We start from the raw sequence: 15,603 nt of genomic DNA, 5'->3' as shown, positions 1-15,603 counted from the left end.
TATTTTTTAATTATTTTTATTCACTTTAATATGAATAAATTATGAAGAAAATAATTTTAAACTCTATTTATAATTAAAAGGTTTTACGAATATCCTAAAATTAAGCCAAATAGTATACTTTTAAAAAATAATCAATTTCTACACTTTTGGCGTGCCATATCTTCCCGTTTAATGAAATAATAAATGTTGGATTAATCAGTTTTTATCATTTATGAAATAATATCAAAATTATAAATTGAAATTTATTAACAATATAGATAATCGGATTGACCAAATTTTTTTCTAATTTTTATGCGCCTTGCAAGGCGCAAGACGGCTGGGCCTTACAAGGTTCATGATGGCTGCGCCTTGCAGCGGCAACCCTAATTTAGATGCCGTCCAATTCTCCGTCAAAAAGTTGCTCTTTTAATTCGATAATTAATTTTGTTGTCCTTTCGAAATTTTTGAATTTTTTTTTTTTTATCCCTTTGACTCTGGACTCGCTGAATATCTGCGTCAATGCTTCAGATCAACACGACAAAGAAATTTGGAAAGTAAGCGAAAGTGTACACGTTACTTTATGAATTTATAATGATTGAGAATTCACGAGCTTTCATGCAAGCGTAATTTTTTAATCATAATATGCGCGCATCTAGTCATTTAACTAGTTATATTTAATGGTGTGGCTTAAGATGCCTAGAGAATGCGCATTTTGGAATACAGAAACGTACAGCAACATGTTATCCCTGGGATTCTCACTTCCCCTTAATTCCAATATTGCACTTACCAGCAGATCAAACCGATATAATTTTCTTACCAAATTCCCCAAGGTTCTTGCAGCTACTTCAAACAGCGATAATGCAGCTGTGAAGCTTGGTCGAGGGCCGGCAGTGGTGCGGGCACTGCCGGATGGCCTCAAGCGAGAATTAATGCCGAAGCACTTGGCAGTCATTATGGATGGTCACAGAAGGTGGGCAAGACAAAATGGCTTGAGCGTAGATCATGGTCACCGCGCTGGCGAGGAGAAAATAAAATTCCTCACTCGCCTTTGTTGCCAGTGGGGAATCAAAGTTCTTACTGTATTTGCATTTTCTACTGAAAATTGGGTTCGTCCCAAAGTAAGTCATTTTAGTTTAATGTCCTTTGAGATAAAATTTTACCATGAAAATTATATTTTAATCTTTGTGATCTATCATGTCAAATCATATGATAAAAATCATCAAGTGAAAAAGAAAAATGATTTCTCTATTTTATCTGTTAACATATCTAAATATTGGGTGATGCAGCAAGAGGTTGACTTTCTCATGGACATGTTTTTAAATCTGGCAACCTTAAAAGAAAACTTGGATGAATGGACAAGGTAGGCTCTTTTTAAATGTTTGCCTCTATAATCATCAAGTGTTTTTGAATATATGTGAATTGTTTATATTAACTATCACGGTTACCATCACCCACCATTGTCAGTTACGTACATCATTGTTGACTCATTTGCAATCTATCACCCTTACAACAACTCCCACCAAATCACCACTATATTATACTATTCTCATCACCAATTACCACTATTAACCATCACTGTGAATCACTATCGTCAGCCACCATTACTATTAACTACTACCACATACAAAATACCACCATTAGCCAACACCATCCTAGTTGACATCCATAATCATCATCGCATGCCATCACACCCACTTTTTATTATTAAGTATTCAAATCTCAATACAATATTTTAATAGGAGTATCATATTCAAATATCTAAGATTAATAATGTGCATCTTTATATTCACATAAGTCTTCAAATTTAAATATCTTAATTTTAGTGAAAACAAATAAAACCAATCTAATTAATTAAGCACTCATAGAATTAACATGCATACATCTGATTCAAACATCACCACCATCGAACAAAAAAATGAAATTATATGCTTTATTTTTTTGTATGTATCTTCTTTTGTTTAAGGAATTATACAAAATTTGAACACATTATTCTACGTGATAGTCTTGATATACGAGTGTCATTTATTGGAGATAAATCAACCATTTCCAAGTCTTTACGAGAAGCTGTGACTGTGGTGGAGGAGATGACGAAATCTAATTCGGGACTGCATGTTATAATAGCGCTCAATTACAGTGGACGACAAGATATATTACAAGCAACCAAAAGCATTGCCAGTAAAGTAAATACTGGACATTTAGCTGTAACAGACATTGACAAGAACATCTTTGAACAAGAACTGGAAACTCATCGCGCCGAATTTCCTGAACCAGATTTGTTAATTCGAACAAGTGGAGAGCAAAGAATTAGCAACTTCATGTTATGGCAATTAGCTTATACTGAACTCTATTTTGCAAAGAAGTTGTTCCCTGACATGGAACAAGAAGATTTTATCGACGCTTTAAAGTCGTTTCAGCCAAGAGAAAGACGTTATGGTGGATCACAAAAAATCTAATATTCAATAGTTGAGAACTAATAATATGTGAATTTCCTATTGTTAGGATTAATAATAAGTACTGGTTACAGTAGTAAGAAATAAGTATGACTCAACCTTGGGAAGTCATGTGGATTGATTTATGTACTTTTCAGGCATAATTAATATGTGTTACTAACACGACTTTGTCATCTATGTCTCTTATTATGCTCTTTATTTTTTTGTAACAAACTATTTTTCTCTTGGTACTGTTTGCGATATCTCATTCTTGTTTCTGATACATCAAATAACAAATACTAGTAATTAATATCATCGATTAATCAACATGATTTCTTTGATTCGTTTTATTTGTTAAATTGAAATTTATACATTTCTAAATTGTAATTTTCAAGAATAATTACTATCAAGGAGAAAACGAAAAAACATAATTAATTTTATTTGAACTTATAAAATAGTAACAAATAATTTAAGATTGTTATTATTTTAAAATTGCAAAAATAAATTGAGGTAAGGGAGTATAGAATGGACCCCACTTAGTGTGCAATATCAAGCAAAAAAAAATAGATAGAGGTGCACTAAGATTGAAATTTCATAAGATTCGAGTAAATTATTCACTTCCTACCTCTCAATTTATGTGATAAGTTTCGAGCAAATTATTTATTCTATTCACGAGATAGGTGCACTATGATTGAAAATGGGTGAGCTACTTACATTTAATATATATGAGTATGGAATTTAACTTCTATATGAACAGTGGGGGTGGTAGAAGCTTAAAATCAACTACGAATTTGGAAGAATTTAATTAATAAGTATATTTCAGTAATTTTGATTAAATCCTAAAAATCTAATTTAATTTGATAACTCAATATCCCATTTCAAATTTGAAACTTTAGAGTACTTTTCAATAGAGGAAATGACTTAAAAACATTTTCTTTTAAAAATTAATTTTGTACGATAAAAATGAAATATGATTAGAGAATATTAAATCGCCAGTAAAATGTACGTGAATAATTTTTTCGTGCAACTACTTGGGGTAACTTATGACTTTTTCCAAATATATTTGGGGAAACTTACATAAACCCCACTAATTGATACGTTTTGAGCAAACTATTTATTTTATTGATCACGAGATAAGTGCGCTATGATTGAAAATGGGTGAGCTACTTACATTTAATATATGTGTATGGAATTTAACTTCTATATGAACAGTGGGGGTGGTAGAAGCTTAAAATCAACTACGAATTTGGAAGAATTTAATTAATAAGTATGTTTCAGTAATTTTGATCAAAATCCTAAAAATCTAATTTAATTTGATAACTCAATATCCCATTTCAAATTTGAAACTTTAGAGTACTTTTCAATAGAGGAACTGACTTAAAAACATTTTCTTTTAAAAATTAATTTTGTACGATAAAAATGAAATATGTTTAGAGAATACTAAATCGCCAGTAAAATGTACGTGAATAATTTTTTCGTGCAACTACTTGGGGTAACTTATGACTTTTTCCAAATATATTTGGGGAAACTTACATAAACCCCACTAATTGATACGTTTTGAGCAAACTATTTATTTTATTGATCACGAGATAAGTGCGCTATGATTGAAAATGGGTGAGCTACTTACATTTAATATATGTGTATGGAATTTAACTTCTATATGAACAGTGGGGGTGGTAGAAGCTTAAAATCAACTACGAATTTGGAAGAATTTAATTAATAAGTATGTTTCAGTAATTTTGATCAAAATCCTAAAAATCTAATTTAATTTGATAACTCAATATCCCATTTCAAATTTGAAACTTTAGAGTACTTTTCAATAGAGGAACTGACTTAAAAACATTTTCTTTTAAAAATTAATTTTGTACGATAAAAATGAAATATGTTTAGAGAATACTAAATCGCCAGTAAAATGTACGTGAATAATTTTTTCGTGCAACTACTTGGGGTAACTTATGACTTTTTCCAAATATATTTGGGGAAACTTACATAAACCCCACTAATTTAGGAGCTAATTTCCTAGATACACTCTAGTTTGTAATATTAGATATTTTACCATATTTTTGTTTGGTCAGATACACCAAGATACATGTATTTCAGGATACATGAGGTCAAAGTTGTTCTAAATACATTGTATCCAAGTGAATTCGCATGTATTTGAGATACATAACAAATTTCGCTTGCCACTCTCGCATGTATCCGGTAGCTCACATGCGAATCACACCAGTCGTCAGATACATACATATGCATGTATCTAGTATGTATTTAGTGTGATTCGCATATAGCTGGGATACATACGAATCTCGCTCGCCTCCCTCCCATATTCCTCATGTCTCTTCCTATTTTAGTGTATCTGATAGCAAAAATAATTAGTGGTAAGATACATAATATTTTCAAAATATAGATAGTAATAGTAAATATGATGCTAGTAAAGTATGTGTTATTACGTGGTTTTTCCAAATATTTATACGCACATGTCCATTACCATCTAGTAGTAGTATAGGATTCCCCCACTAATTGCTGTACAATGCAATTAGCCACAAAAGGAAAAAATAGAGATTGCAAATTTGATCCATCCCTAAATTTATATTCTTTCTTTCTCTCTTTATAAACTTTGTGTGAAGTTAATTAAATTTGGGCGAACAAGAGAGTACTAATTCAAATCGGCGAGCTTTGAAACCAGAACGCACACTACAACATGCTATCCCTGGGATTCTCACTTCCTCCTCCTTCCAATAATAAACTAATTGTTACCAACAAAAACCAATATAATTTTCGTACCAATTTAGCCAAGGTTTGTTCTAATAATGTTAATGCAGCTGGGGATCAATTAGTGACACTGCCTGAGGGCCTCAAGCATGTTGCAGTGATCATGGATGGTCATAGAAGGTGGGCAAAAAACAAAGGCTTGACCGTAAAGCAAGGTCACCGCGCTGGCGGAGAGAAAATCCAAGTCCTCACCCGCCTTTGTAGCCAGTGGGGAGTCAAAGTTCTCACCATTTTTGCATTCTCTACAGAAAATTGGGTTCGCCTCAAAGTAAGTCATTGTATTCCTTCCATCCCAATTTACATGACACAGTTTGAATTTCGAGAGTAAAATAGTATAATTTTGATTGTGATTCCGGGGAATCTCTAACTTTTGAAATAAAATTTACATATTTGAAAACTAGGTTAAAAATACTATAAGTCACCATAATTCATAATTCAAGATGTTTACATGAAAAAATCCGGTCAAATAAAGATTTATTTGAATCTCGAAATTTGAAATTAGGTGCACCATAAATTGGGGAATGAGGGAATAACTTTAATGACGATCTATCAAGCATGTTAAAATAAATCATCAAGAAAATAAATTAAATAAAGAATAACAATAACATATTCAGTGTAATTTTATAGGTGAGGATCTGAAAATGATATAATGTACGCTGAACTTACCCCCACCTCGAAAAGATAATAAAAGTTGTTTTTAAAGATCATTGACCCAAGTAACCTGTACAAAATCAACGAATATATATATATCAGAGAAAGTGACTTTCTTTTCTAACAATGAAATTAATTATACAAGAAATGAATCATATGTCTGATTATATTTAACTATATATAATTATAATTGCATATGATTTGTTTATTTAATTTCTAATACACCAATGTTTTGTTTTATTTGTTAACAACGCAACTCTAAACTTGAGTGCCGCAGGAGGAAGTTGATTTTCTTATGAAGTTGTTTTTAGAGCTGATAGGCTCACAAGAAAACTTGGATGAGTGGACAAGGTATTCTATATATGTGATAAATAAAAATATCTTGTGTGATCAGCTATCCGACTATCTATATAAGAGATCGTTAATTCCACCATTTTAATGCAAAATGGTTCCCGAAATTAATTCCCCATGGTTTAGTAAAAAAAAAGGTGGTATTTGATATTCATTTTGAAATTCAACTTATTCGAATTAAATTATATTATGTGATAGGGATGGTAGACGAGTATCATTTATTGGGGATAAATCAATCCTTTCCAAGTCTTTACAGAAAGCTCTTACTGTAATGGAGGAGAGAACAAAATGTAATTCTGGACTACATGTTATAATGGCAATCAATTACAGTGGACGACATGATATATTACAAGCAACCAAAAGCATTGCCAGTAAAGTGAAAAATGGACATTTAACTGTAAAAGACATTGATCAGAGCCTATTTGAACAAGAACTGGAAACTCATTGCGCCGAATTTCCTGAACCAGATTTGTTAATTAGAACAAGTGGAGAGAAAAGAGTTAGCAATTTCATGTTATGGCAATTAGCTTATACTGAATTCTATTTCGCGAATAAGTTATTTCCTGACATGGAAGAAGCTGATTTTATGGAGGCTTTAATGTCGTTTAAGTCGAGACAGAGACGTTATGGTGGACAAAATATCTAGTAATATTTTCAAGAACTTCCATTACTGAGAATTAAACCTAGCTCGAAATATGAAGAATTATTGATTAGATCTCTTGAATTTCCTCTTGCTATTAGTACTATTAAATAATTTTATGGTGGTCGATTGTATCTATACCAGCACTATATAAGCATGAAATATCATCATGCTAGTTATGTGGTTTGTGCTGAGTTTTTCTTTTCTTTTCCCATCGCCCCCATTAAATTTGTATCACACACCGAAGGACTCGTGGCACTCCAACAGGATATTCATATTTTCATAAAAAAAGAAGAAAAAAAAAGGAGGGGGACGGGGTGGGGACAACGCCGGAAAATGAGACTATAAAAAGTACTCAAAGTCATATGCTTCCAAGATGTCAATCACATCACCATCATTCATCATTTTGTTGGTTCTAAGTGATGAGTGGATATAAAATTTTCATTTTTTACATCACATTTGATTTTTGCTAGACTATAATATAGTAAATTAAATTATAAAATTGAGGCGAAAAATATAGTATATTAATTAACTATCAATAATAATATCATATATTAATTGAATTAGTATTAAATCGTAACTTGTCTTTTTAGCAAATCCTTAAATTTATTTTAGATGAGGGAAGTTCACTTTCTTAAGTCAAATGTCAACTCACTAGTCATTAATCATCTTATTATTCAAAGATCCAGTGAATTTCATTACAATTCCATGGAAAATAAAAAGATTTGACAAACAAATAAGAAATTATTTGGTGTTCTCCTTTCTCTTAAAGGGAGAGCCGTTTACCTATACAAGTCTATATTTGTCGCACTCTTAAAGTCATTGGCCATACTTTGACTCAAGGGGTGGTATCCTGTTTGATTGGTAAATCTAGAACCTTTTTATTATTATTATAGTCGTGGTATTCAGATCACCTTATAAGCACCTTGTTAATTTCACAAGATATGTTACCTTCCATCAACACAAGTACCGAGTAAGATTTGCTAAGAAAGTATCCTTTCCCTTCACATGATCTTCTTTTTTCAGTACAAGTTATATGCACTAATTGAGTCAAAATAACTACACAACCATGTCGCTTGTAAAATAATTCATGTAAATATGACAGTATATATTATTGATAACCCGAGAAAAATAATATCTAATCTGATATAATAGGTTAAATTACACTGAAAATGGTTGTAAAAAATTTGTACACTACCATTGTGTATAACTTTAAGCCCTTTTTCTCAAACACTTTGGTACCCCACATAAGGAATAATGAACCCATTATAATTAGCAGAATCAATTGTGACTCAGTATTATCCTCTTTGTCCACATATCACCTAACCTTCCCAATCCCCAAATGGAGCTTCAAACTACTTTTGTTCATTCAAGCTCTCTTTTTTTTCTGTCATTCCATGCTATTCTCTTCATGTTCCTATACTTATCTTTTCCAGAGTGTGCTTCAGCAGGCATACTTGGGAATCAAACAGACAAACTTGCATTACTTGATCTTAAGTCCCAAATAACTGAAGATCCACAAGGACTCATGGATTCTTGGAATGCCACTCTCAATGTCTGCCAATGGCCTGGTGTTACATGTGGCCATAAACATCAAAGGGTCATTTCTTTAGATCTCAAAGACCATAGATTGGCTGGCACTATATCACCTAGCATTGGCAATCTTTCATTTCTTCGAATTCTTGACATCTCGGATAACTCCTTTCATGGTGTAATCCCTCCAGAGCTTGGCCAATTGATCAGACTTCAAACCATGAACTTAAGCTTCAACTTCTTGAGAGGTGAAATCCCGCTTACCCTATCTCGTTGCGTTAACGTTGTTAACCTTATTCTAGACCATAATATCCTTGAAGGACACATTCCTACTGAACTTGGTTCATTGACAAAGCTGGAAATGTTGTACCTCAAGAACAACAATCTCACAGGAAATGTTCCGAATTTTGTTGGAAATCTTACATCTCTAAGAGAGCTTTACATTTCCTACAATGACTTGGAAGGTGAATTACCTGAAACAATGGCCAATATGCGAAGCTTGATTGAGTTAGGTGTTTCAGTGAACTCTCTGTCCGGAGAATTCCCCCCTGCACTCTACAATCTTTCATCTCTTACACTTTTAAGCTTGTCATTTAACAAGTTCAGAGGCAGACTTAGACCAGATATTGGCCTTGCCTTCCCAAATCTTCAGAGACTGTATTTGGCCAACAATTACTTCACAGGTTCAATACCAGCTTCATTGTCCAATTGTTCAGATCTTCTGCGGCTTGATATTCCTCTAAACAATTTCACAGGAAATATACCATTGAGTTTTGGAAACCTCAAGAATCTCTTATGGCTTAATGTTAACGATAACCAGCTTGGAGTTGGTGCACCTGATGATCTAAATTTCATAAATTCTTTAACCAATTGCAAAATGCTTGAGTTCCTGGACATTGCAAACAACAAATTTGGAGGTATGTTGCCTTACTCTATAACTAATCTCTCGACAACTTTGACAAAGCTACTGATTGGATACAACAGGATAAGTGGAACCATACCTAGAGAGATCTCCAACCTTGTCAACTTGGATATGCTTAGCATCCAAGGAACTCTTATCAATGGTAGCATTCCTGATTCTATTGGAATGTTATCAAACTTGAAAAATCTGCACATGGAATCGAATCAGTTGACAGGAAATATCCCCTCTTCCTTAGGAAACATTAGAGGATTGCTGTACATTTATTTGCAAGATAATAGCTTGGAGGGAACCATACCTTCAAGTTTAGGAAATTGTACATCTCTCCAAACCTTAGACATCGCTCAGAATAAACTCAGCGGTAGTATACCCAAACAAGTCATTGCACTCTCCTCCCTTTCGGTACTCCTTAATATGTCTTACAACTCTTTGAGTGGTCCCTTGCCTGTTGAAATAGGTAACCTGACCAATCTTGCTGCACTTGACATATCGAACAACAAACTGTCTGGTGAAATTCCACACTCACTGGAGAGTTGTTCATCCCTTGAAATACTCTACCTGCAAGAAAACATCTTTGAAGGAACGATTCCTCCTCTGGATGATTTGAAAAACATTCAGTATCTTGATCTTTCACGTAATACCTTGTCAGGCAACATTCCTAGGAGTATCACCAAGCATGTTTCATTACAGAACCTCAATTTGTCATTTAACCACCTTGACGGAGAGGTGCCAGTTCAAGGTGTTTTTTCTGATGCAAGTAGAATTCAAGTGATGGGAAATATGAATCTTTGTGGGGGAATTGAAGAGCTGCATTTGCATCCATGTCTCAAGCATGCAAATAAAAGACCCCAGAAGCACATTGCCCTCATTTTGGTGCTGGCACTGGGTACTAGTGCTGCATGTTTAACTTTGTTGCTGCTAGTTTCGTATTGCTGCGTGAAAAAGGGGAAGCATAGGCCTAGCACAGCATCTTCATTCAGGAAAGGATACACCCAAGTTTCCTATGAAGAACTCTTAAATGCAACTGGTGGGTTCTCTTCAAATAACTTGATAGGATCAGGAAGTTTTGGCTCCGTTTACAGAGGAAATCTTTCTCCAGAAGGAACAATTGCAGTAAAGGTACTAAAACTTGAAAAAAAGGGTGCTTCGAAAAGCTTTTTGGCTGAATGTGAAGCCTTGAGGAACATAAGGCACCGGAACCTGGTGAAGATCTCAACTGTTTGCTCAAGTGTTGATTTTGATGGCAATGATTTCAAAGCTCTCATTTATCCATTTATGGAAAATGGGAGCCTAGACGAGTGGTTGCACCCGAAGGAGGGACAGATGCTGCAGAAGAGATTGAGTATCTTACACAGATTAAACATCACAATAGATGTGGCTTCAGCACTGCATTATCTTCACAGTCAATGCCATACATCTATAGTTCACTGTGATCTTAAGCCAAGCAATGTTCTACTGGACAATGATCTAACTGCTCTTGTTAGCGACTTTGGTTTGGCAAAGTTCCTGTCTGACTCGGGTCAAAATGCCGATGTAAATCAGTTCAGCACAAGTGGGATTAAAGGCACAGTAGGTTATGCTGCTCCAGGTAAATATTATAGTGGGGATCTTAGTCTAAATATTGTCTGAACTCTGAAATCCATTTTTTTTCTCCATAAGACCATAACATAATAACAATTTAAGCAATTACATACTTCCTTGAGAGACTCCGGATGCTCCTTGTCCTAAGCCCCAGGCATCCGTTACCTTTGCAGATCACTACCTCATGATTTTGTGCTATTGATTCTTATAACCAGAGGCAGAGGCAGCTTTAGTTTAATGGATTCAACCAAATCTAGTATTTTCGACACTGAATATGGATATATAAGTTTAAAAAACTACTTAAATTACAATAAATATCATATTTTGAACCCATAATTTCAGAAGTACAATGAGTTCAGTTCTAAGAATCTTAGACGTTGAACCCATCAAATTTAAATCCTGGATGTCTCTTCTCTCAAATATAATTCCTGACTAGTCATAGTTTTTCTAAGGACCTTAATAAGAGGTTTCAGCTTTCTAGGGCATTTTACATAACATTCTCTATTGGAAAATCGATACAAGTAATCTGTGTTGCTTAGGCATTTTTGACAAATGTTTAGGATCCCTAATATTACTATGAAACACCTTCTCTGATACATCAAATTTTTCAGAATATGGCATGGGTGGTCAGGTATCATGTCAAGGAGATGTCTATAGCTTTGGGATTCTTCTATTAGAGATTTTCACTGGACGAAGACCAACCAGTGAACTATTTGAGGACAATGAAACTCTTCACAGTTTTGTTAAGCAGGCATTGCCCGGTCAAGTGATGGATGTTGTGGATCAATCTGCTTTGTACGAGACAGAACCAGGGGATCTTATGGATATACTCAGCTGCAGAAGTGACTTCTCGGATGAATTTGTTGAATGCTTAGTTTCTATTCTTACTGCTGGAGTTTCTTGTTCAGAGGAAACTCCACACGCCAGAATAAGCATGGGTCAAGTTATTTTGGATCTCATTTCCATCAGAAACAAATTGAGCAGAATTTTAGTTCATTCAGAGAAAGTGAAAATCTCAAGAAAAGGTGAATCATAATGTAGTTAGGGTTTGTAACTGGACTTATCTGACCACATCTTCCACATGAATAGAGATCTGTCCAGGGTAAAGACACAATTCACCTATGCTAATAAGCTTTGCCTTCATTGGTACTTTTCTTTTCTTGTTTCTCTTTGCGTCAACATGAATGTCATGTTACTCAGAAAAGTTAACAATTGCCCATGCTAATGTTTCTTTTGTAATAAGTGAAATAAATAAATAAGTTTGATGGCTTACTATTACAGTTCCTATCTTGGTGTCTCTAGTCTACATCATGTTTCACCTACATGCTAATTAACAACATGTCTGCAATCATCAGCACATCCTACCTGATCTATTAGTTCCATAGGGAGGCAAATATAAAAAGTAACATCCTCTCTCTATAGCACTATGAAATGAATTTTAACACTCACCAGTAGTCCTTACATGAGCAATTCCCCTCTTTAAAATGATGGAAGCGGTAACGATCCCTCAATATTATTTCTCGATTATACAACTTAGATAGAAGCTTGGCAACAGCGTGGCAGTCTGCACAAACACGTAAATTCTTCACAACACGAATTGGTTGAGATGGAGCCACACTGATAAGTCCAAATGCCATGGCTAGCTTTTCACTGTGAAGATTTAGCGCCTGCTCCTGCATATCTTCTTCTTCAACAAGTTGCAGTATCTGGGACTTGTTGGAAACATAGCCTACATGCTTCAGTCTAGCTGCAATCTCATCCAATTTTGCATAAATTTTCTGCGACTGAGGGTGAGAATTATCTCCCACTAGAAACTCATGAACAATACTGTGGACTTCAATTGAGCTACAACCTGGTTCTTTCTTCAATCCACATTCTTTCATATGCTTCCTTAACAGGGAAACCTCGTCCCATTTCCCTGATTTCGCATAAATATTGGATAAAAGCACATACGCACCATGATTTTCAGGTTCCAACTCAACTAAACGGTTACAAGCTTGTTCAGCTAGTTCAAGATTGCCGTGTAATTTACATGCCCCAAGCAGAGCACCCCAAACTGATGGACCAGGGGTTACTGGCATATTATTTATCAGTTCTTCAGCTTCTTCCAGTTCACCTGCACGGCCAAGTATATCAACTAAGCAAGCGTAATGTTTTACCCCTGGCACAATCCCATAAATGTTCTCCATTTGGTTAAAGATTTCCCGCCCCTCCTCCACCAACCCTGAGTGGCTGCAAGCACATAATACGTTTATGAGTGTAACGGAATTAGGCTTGACCTTGTGTTCTTGCATTTTCAAGAACAAACTTATTGCTTCCTTGCCACGCCCATGCATTGCTAAGCCAGCAACCATAGCACTCCATACAAACACATCTCTAATGTTGACAGAATCAAACATCTCAAGTGCTTTTTCCACATCCCCACACTTGGAATACATGTCGATCAATGCAGTAGTGAGGTGACAATTCAACTTTATTCCTTGCTTCTTTATATACACATGGATCCACCCACCTAAATCAATTGCACCCAACTGAGCACATGCAGATAGCGCACATACAAGTGTCACCTCATCAGGTTCTGCCTTCTTGATGAGCTGCAACTCATTGAAAACAGACAAAGCCTCCTTCGGCTTACCACTTTGCTCATAAGCTGAGATAAGAGCATTCCATGCAGCAATATCTTGGCTAGGCATAGTATTCAGAATACTTCTTGCTGCATTAAAATTTCCCGCCCTTGCATACCCAACAAGCATAGTTGTCCAAGAAACAATATCCTTCTCCCCCATCTTGTGAAACAATCTCTCAGCATCCTCAATGCTCCCACATTTCATATACATATCAAGAATCGCATTATCTAAAATTAAGCTCTCCCTAATCCCATTCCTCTTGATAAACACGTGCACCCATCTACCAAACTCCAAATCCAACTTCTTACCACAAGCAGACAAAACTGCCATCATTGTCACACCGTTAGGCCTCACATTCTCCTCCCCCATCCTATGAAACATCTTCAACGCCTCATCTGCATAACCCCCTTCAGCAAAACCCAATATCATTGTATTCCAAGAAACAACATCCCTTGTCTGCATATTCTCAAAAACCAAGTATGCCTCGTCCAAACATCCACAATCAGCATAAAAATGAATCAAAGAATTAAGAACAAAGATATCAAGACCAACGTCCCTCCCTTTAACTACCATCCCATGAAGTCCCCTCCCGAATCGTAAAGCTTTCATCTTGGCAGATGCTTTGAACACAAATGGGTAAGTAAATTTACTGGGAAACTCACGACCCTCACAAATCATATTAACAAACATCAAGATACTTTGAATTGGGTCCTGGCTAGAAGAATAGGCACGAATAAGCGCATTCCAAGAGAAAAGATTTGGTTGAGGAATTTCATCAAACACTTTGTGGGCATAATCAAGACTTGAGAAATGCGATAGAGAAGAAGCTTCTATGAGTTTGCTAGCTGAAAATGGGTCGGAAAAAAGGCCAATACGGAGCATGTAAGCATGAATTTGTTTGAGCTGCTTGATGCTCTGGCATTTATCGATGAGTAAAACTAGCGGGTGATTTTCGAAATACCGGTCGTTGATGACAGTTTTGGAAATCGGGTTCGGTTTTGGAAAGTGTTGGTGACGTGGAAGGGGAAGAACCTGGGTGTATGGAGTAGCCATAATCTCCTCGTCAATGCTGAAATCTAATACAGTACAAGTATATATACTCTCCTTCAAATTTGTTTGTATTATCACTGATATAAAGTTTAATTGTCGTATCAAATTAAAAATATTCCTTAATTTTGTAGATATATTATAGAAAAAGTTAAAATTAAAGAATGGTCGATGAAGAAAAATATACTTATTTTTTAAAATTGATTAAAAGGAAAAATAGCATAAACAAATTGAAACGAAAAGGTACATAAAAATAAAGATATTAACGCAGCCACTTTCATTTTCTTCACTTGTAAATAATTCTCTAATATTTATAAGTGTTTTTATTAAAACCTCATCGGTTTACTTTTATTTATCACATGTTCTTCTCGAGAGTCAAATTGTATAAATTTTGATCAAGATATTTTATTACATTATAGTATTAATATGAAAAAAAATTGTAACTTATAATATTTTTCGTATAGTTTTTAAAAATTTGTCAAATTAACTCTTATTCCATAAAACGAAATGTGACAAGCAAAGAAAAGGAAACAGACAAAGAAACAAACCAATAATTGGGAGCGCTTCCCTCCAAATGAAAACCTACACAGCGTAAATCCGAAATAGTCCGGCTCACACACCGGATGAAATTTTTTTTAAAAAAAAACAACTGGGAGGCTGCTTTGAGGTTCAAATTTGTCACTTGCATAGCCTAATTAATCCTTTTTACACTTTCAAAATTGTTTGGAGAAAAAGAAGGGAGAGGTCCATATTCTAATTCTACTTTCATTTCTAAAAATCATCGACGTCGACAATTTGAAGATATTATTTTACAAAGCTCCTGCTTTAGTGTTGTGGTTGCGGAAAACTTGTTTGTGGAGAAGTTCTTGTTTTCTTTTGTCTTTAACATATGTATTTATCCATTTATCAAATTCTCTCTAAAATGGCTGTGTTCTTTTGTGCAACTCATTTGCTATAGAGAAAACTCTCTGAAAGACGGAAGAAAATTGAAAATTCTAGAAAAAATAAAAGGAATGGAAAAAAATAGCAACTATGTACTATGTCATCAATCAAAATGAAAGACAAGCCTGGAAAAAT

General features: G+C 34.7%; 4 protein-coding genes across 4 annotated transcripts; 3 read left to right on the top strand and 1 right to left on the bottom strand.

The window, feature by feature from the left end:
- Nucleotides 1-630: 630 nt before the first annotated feature.
- LOC102587829 (dehydrodolichyl diphosphate synthase 2-like) lies at nt 631-2,591 on the top strand. The gene is made up of 3 exons (XM_006350771.2): nt 631-1,097; nt 1,266-1,339; nt 1,982-2,591. Exons 1-3 carry the CDS (start codon nt 657-659, stop codon nt 2,430-2,432), a joined length of 966 nt encoding a protein of 321 aa, XP_006350833.2. The 5' UTR covers nt 631-656; the 3' UTR covers nt 2,433-2,591.
- A 2,414-nt stretch (nt 2,592-5,005) lies between these two features.
- LOC102588038 (dehydrodolichyl diphosphate synthase 2-like) lies at nt 5,006-6,994 on the top strand. Its single transcript, XM_006350857.2, has 3 exons — nt 5,006-5,445; nt 6,106-6,179; nt 6,378-6,994. Exons 1-3 carry the CDS (start codon nt 5,107-5,109, stop codon nt 6,823-6,825), a joined length of 861 nt encoding a protein of 286 aa, XP_006350919.1. The 5' UTR covers nt 5,006-5,106; the 3' UTR covers nt 6,826-6,994.
- A 953-nt stretch (nt 6,995-7,947) lies between these two features.
- LOC102587720 (putative receptor-like protein kinase At3g47110) lies at nt 7,948-11,908 on the top strand. The gene is made up of 2 exons (XM_006350856.2): nt 7,948-10,859; nt 11,464-11,908. Exons 1-2 carry the CDS (start codon nt 8,162-8,164, stop codon nt 11,886-11,888), a joined length of 3,123 nt encoding a protein of 1,040 aa, XP_006350918.1. The 5' UTR covers nt 7,948-8,161; the 3' UTR covers nt 11,889-11,908.
- On the bottom strand, nt 11,906-14,638 carry LOC102587393 (pentatricopeptide repeat-containing protein At2g29760, chloroplastic). The gene has a single exon (XM_006350855.2). It carries the CDS (start codon nt 14,530-14,532, stop codon nt 12,298-12,300), a length of 2,235 nt encoding a protein of 744 aa, XP_006350917.1. The 5' UTR covers nt 14,533-14,638; the 3' UTR covers nt 11,906-12,297.
- Nucleotides 14,639-15,603: the final 965 nt, after the last annotated feature.

This window comes from Solanum tuberosum, unplaced genomic scaffold (assembly GCF_000226075.1).
Source record: "Solanum tuberosum cultivar DM 1-3 516 R44 unplaced genomic scaffold, SolTub_3.0 scf00128, whole genome shotgun sequence".
Classification (NCBI taxonomy): Eukaryota; Viridiplantae; Streptophyta; class Magnoliopsida; order Solanales; family Solanaceae; genus Solanum; species Solanum tuberosum.
This window is presented reverse-complemented; position numbering and strand designations above follow the sequence as displayed.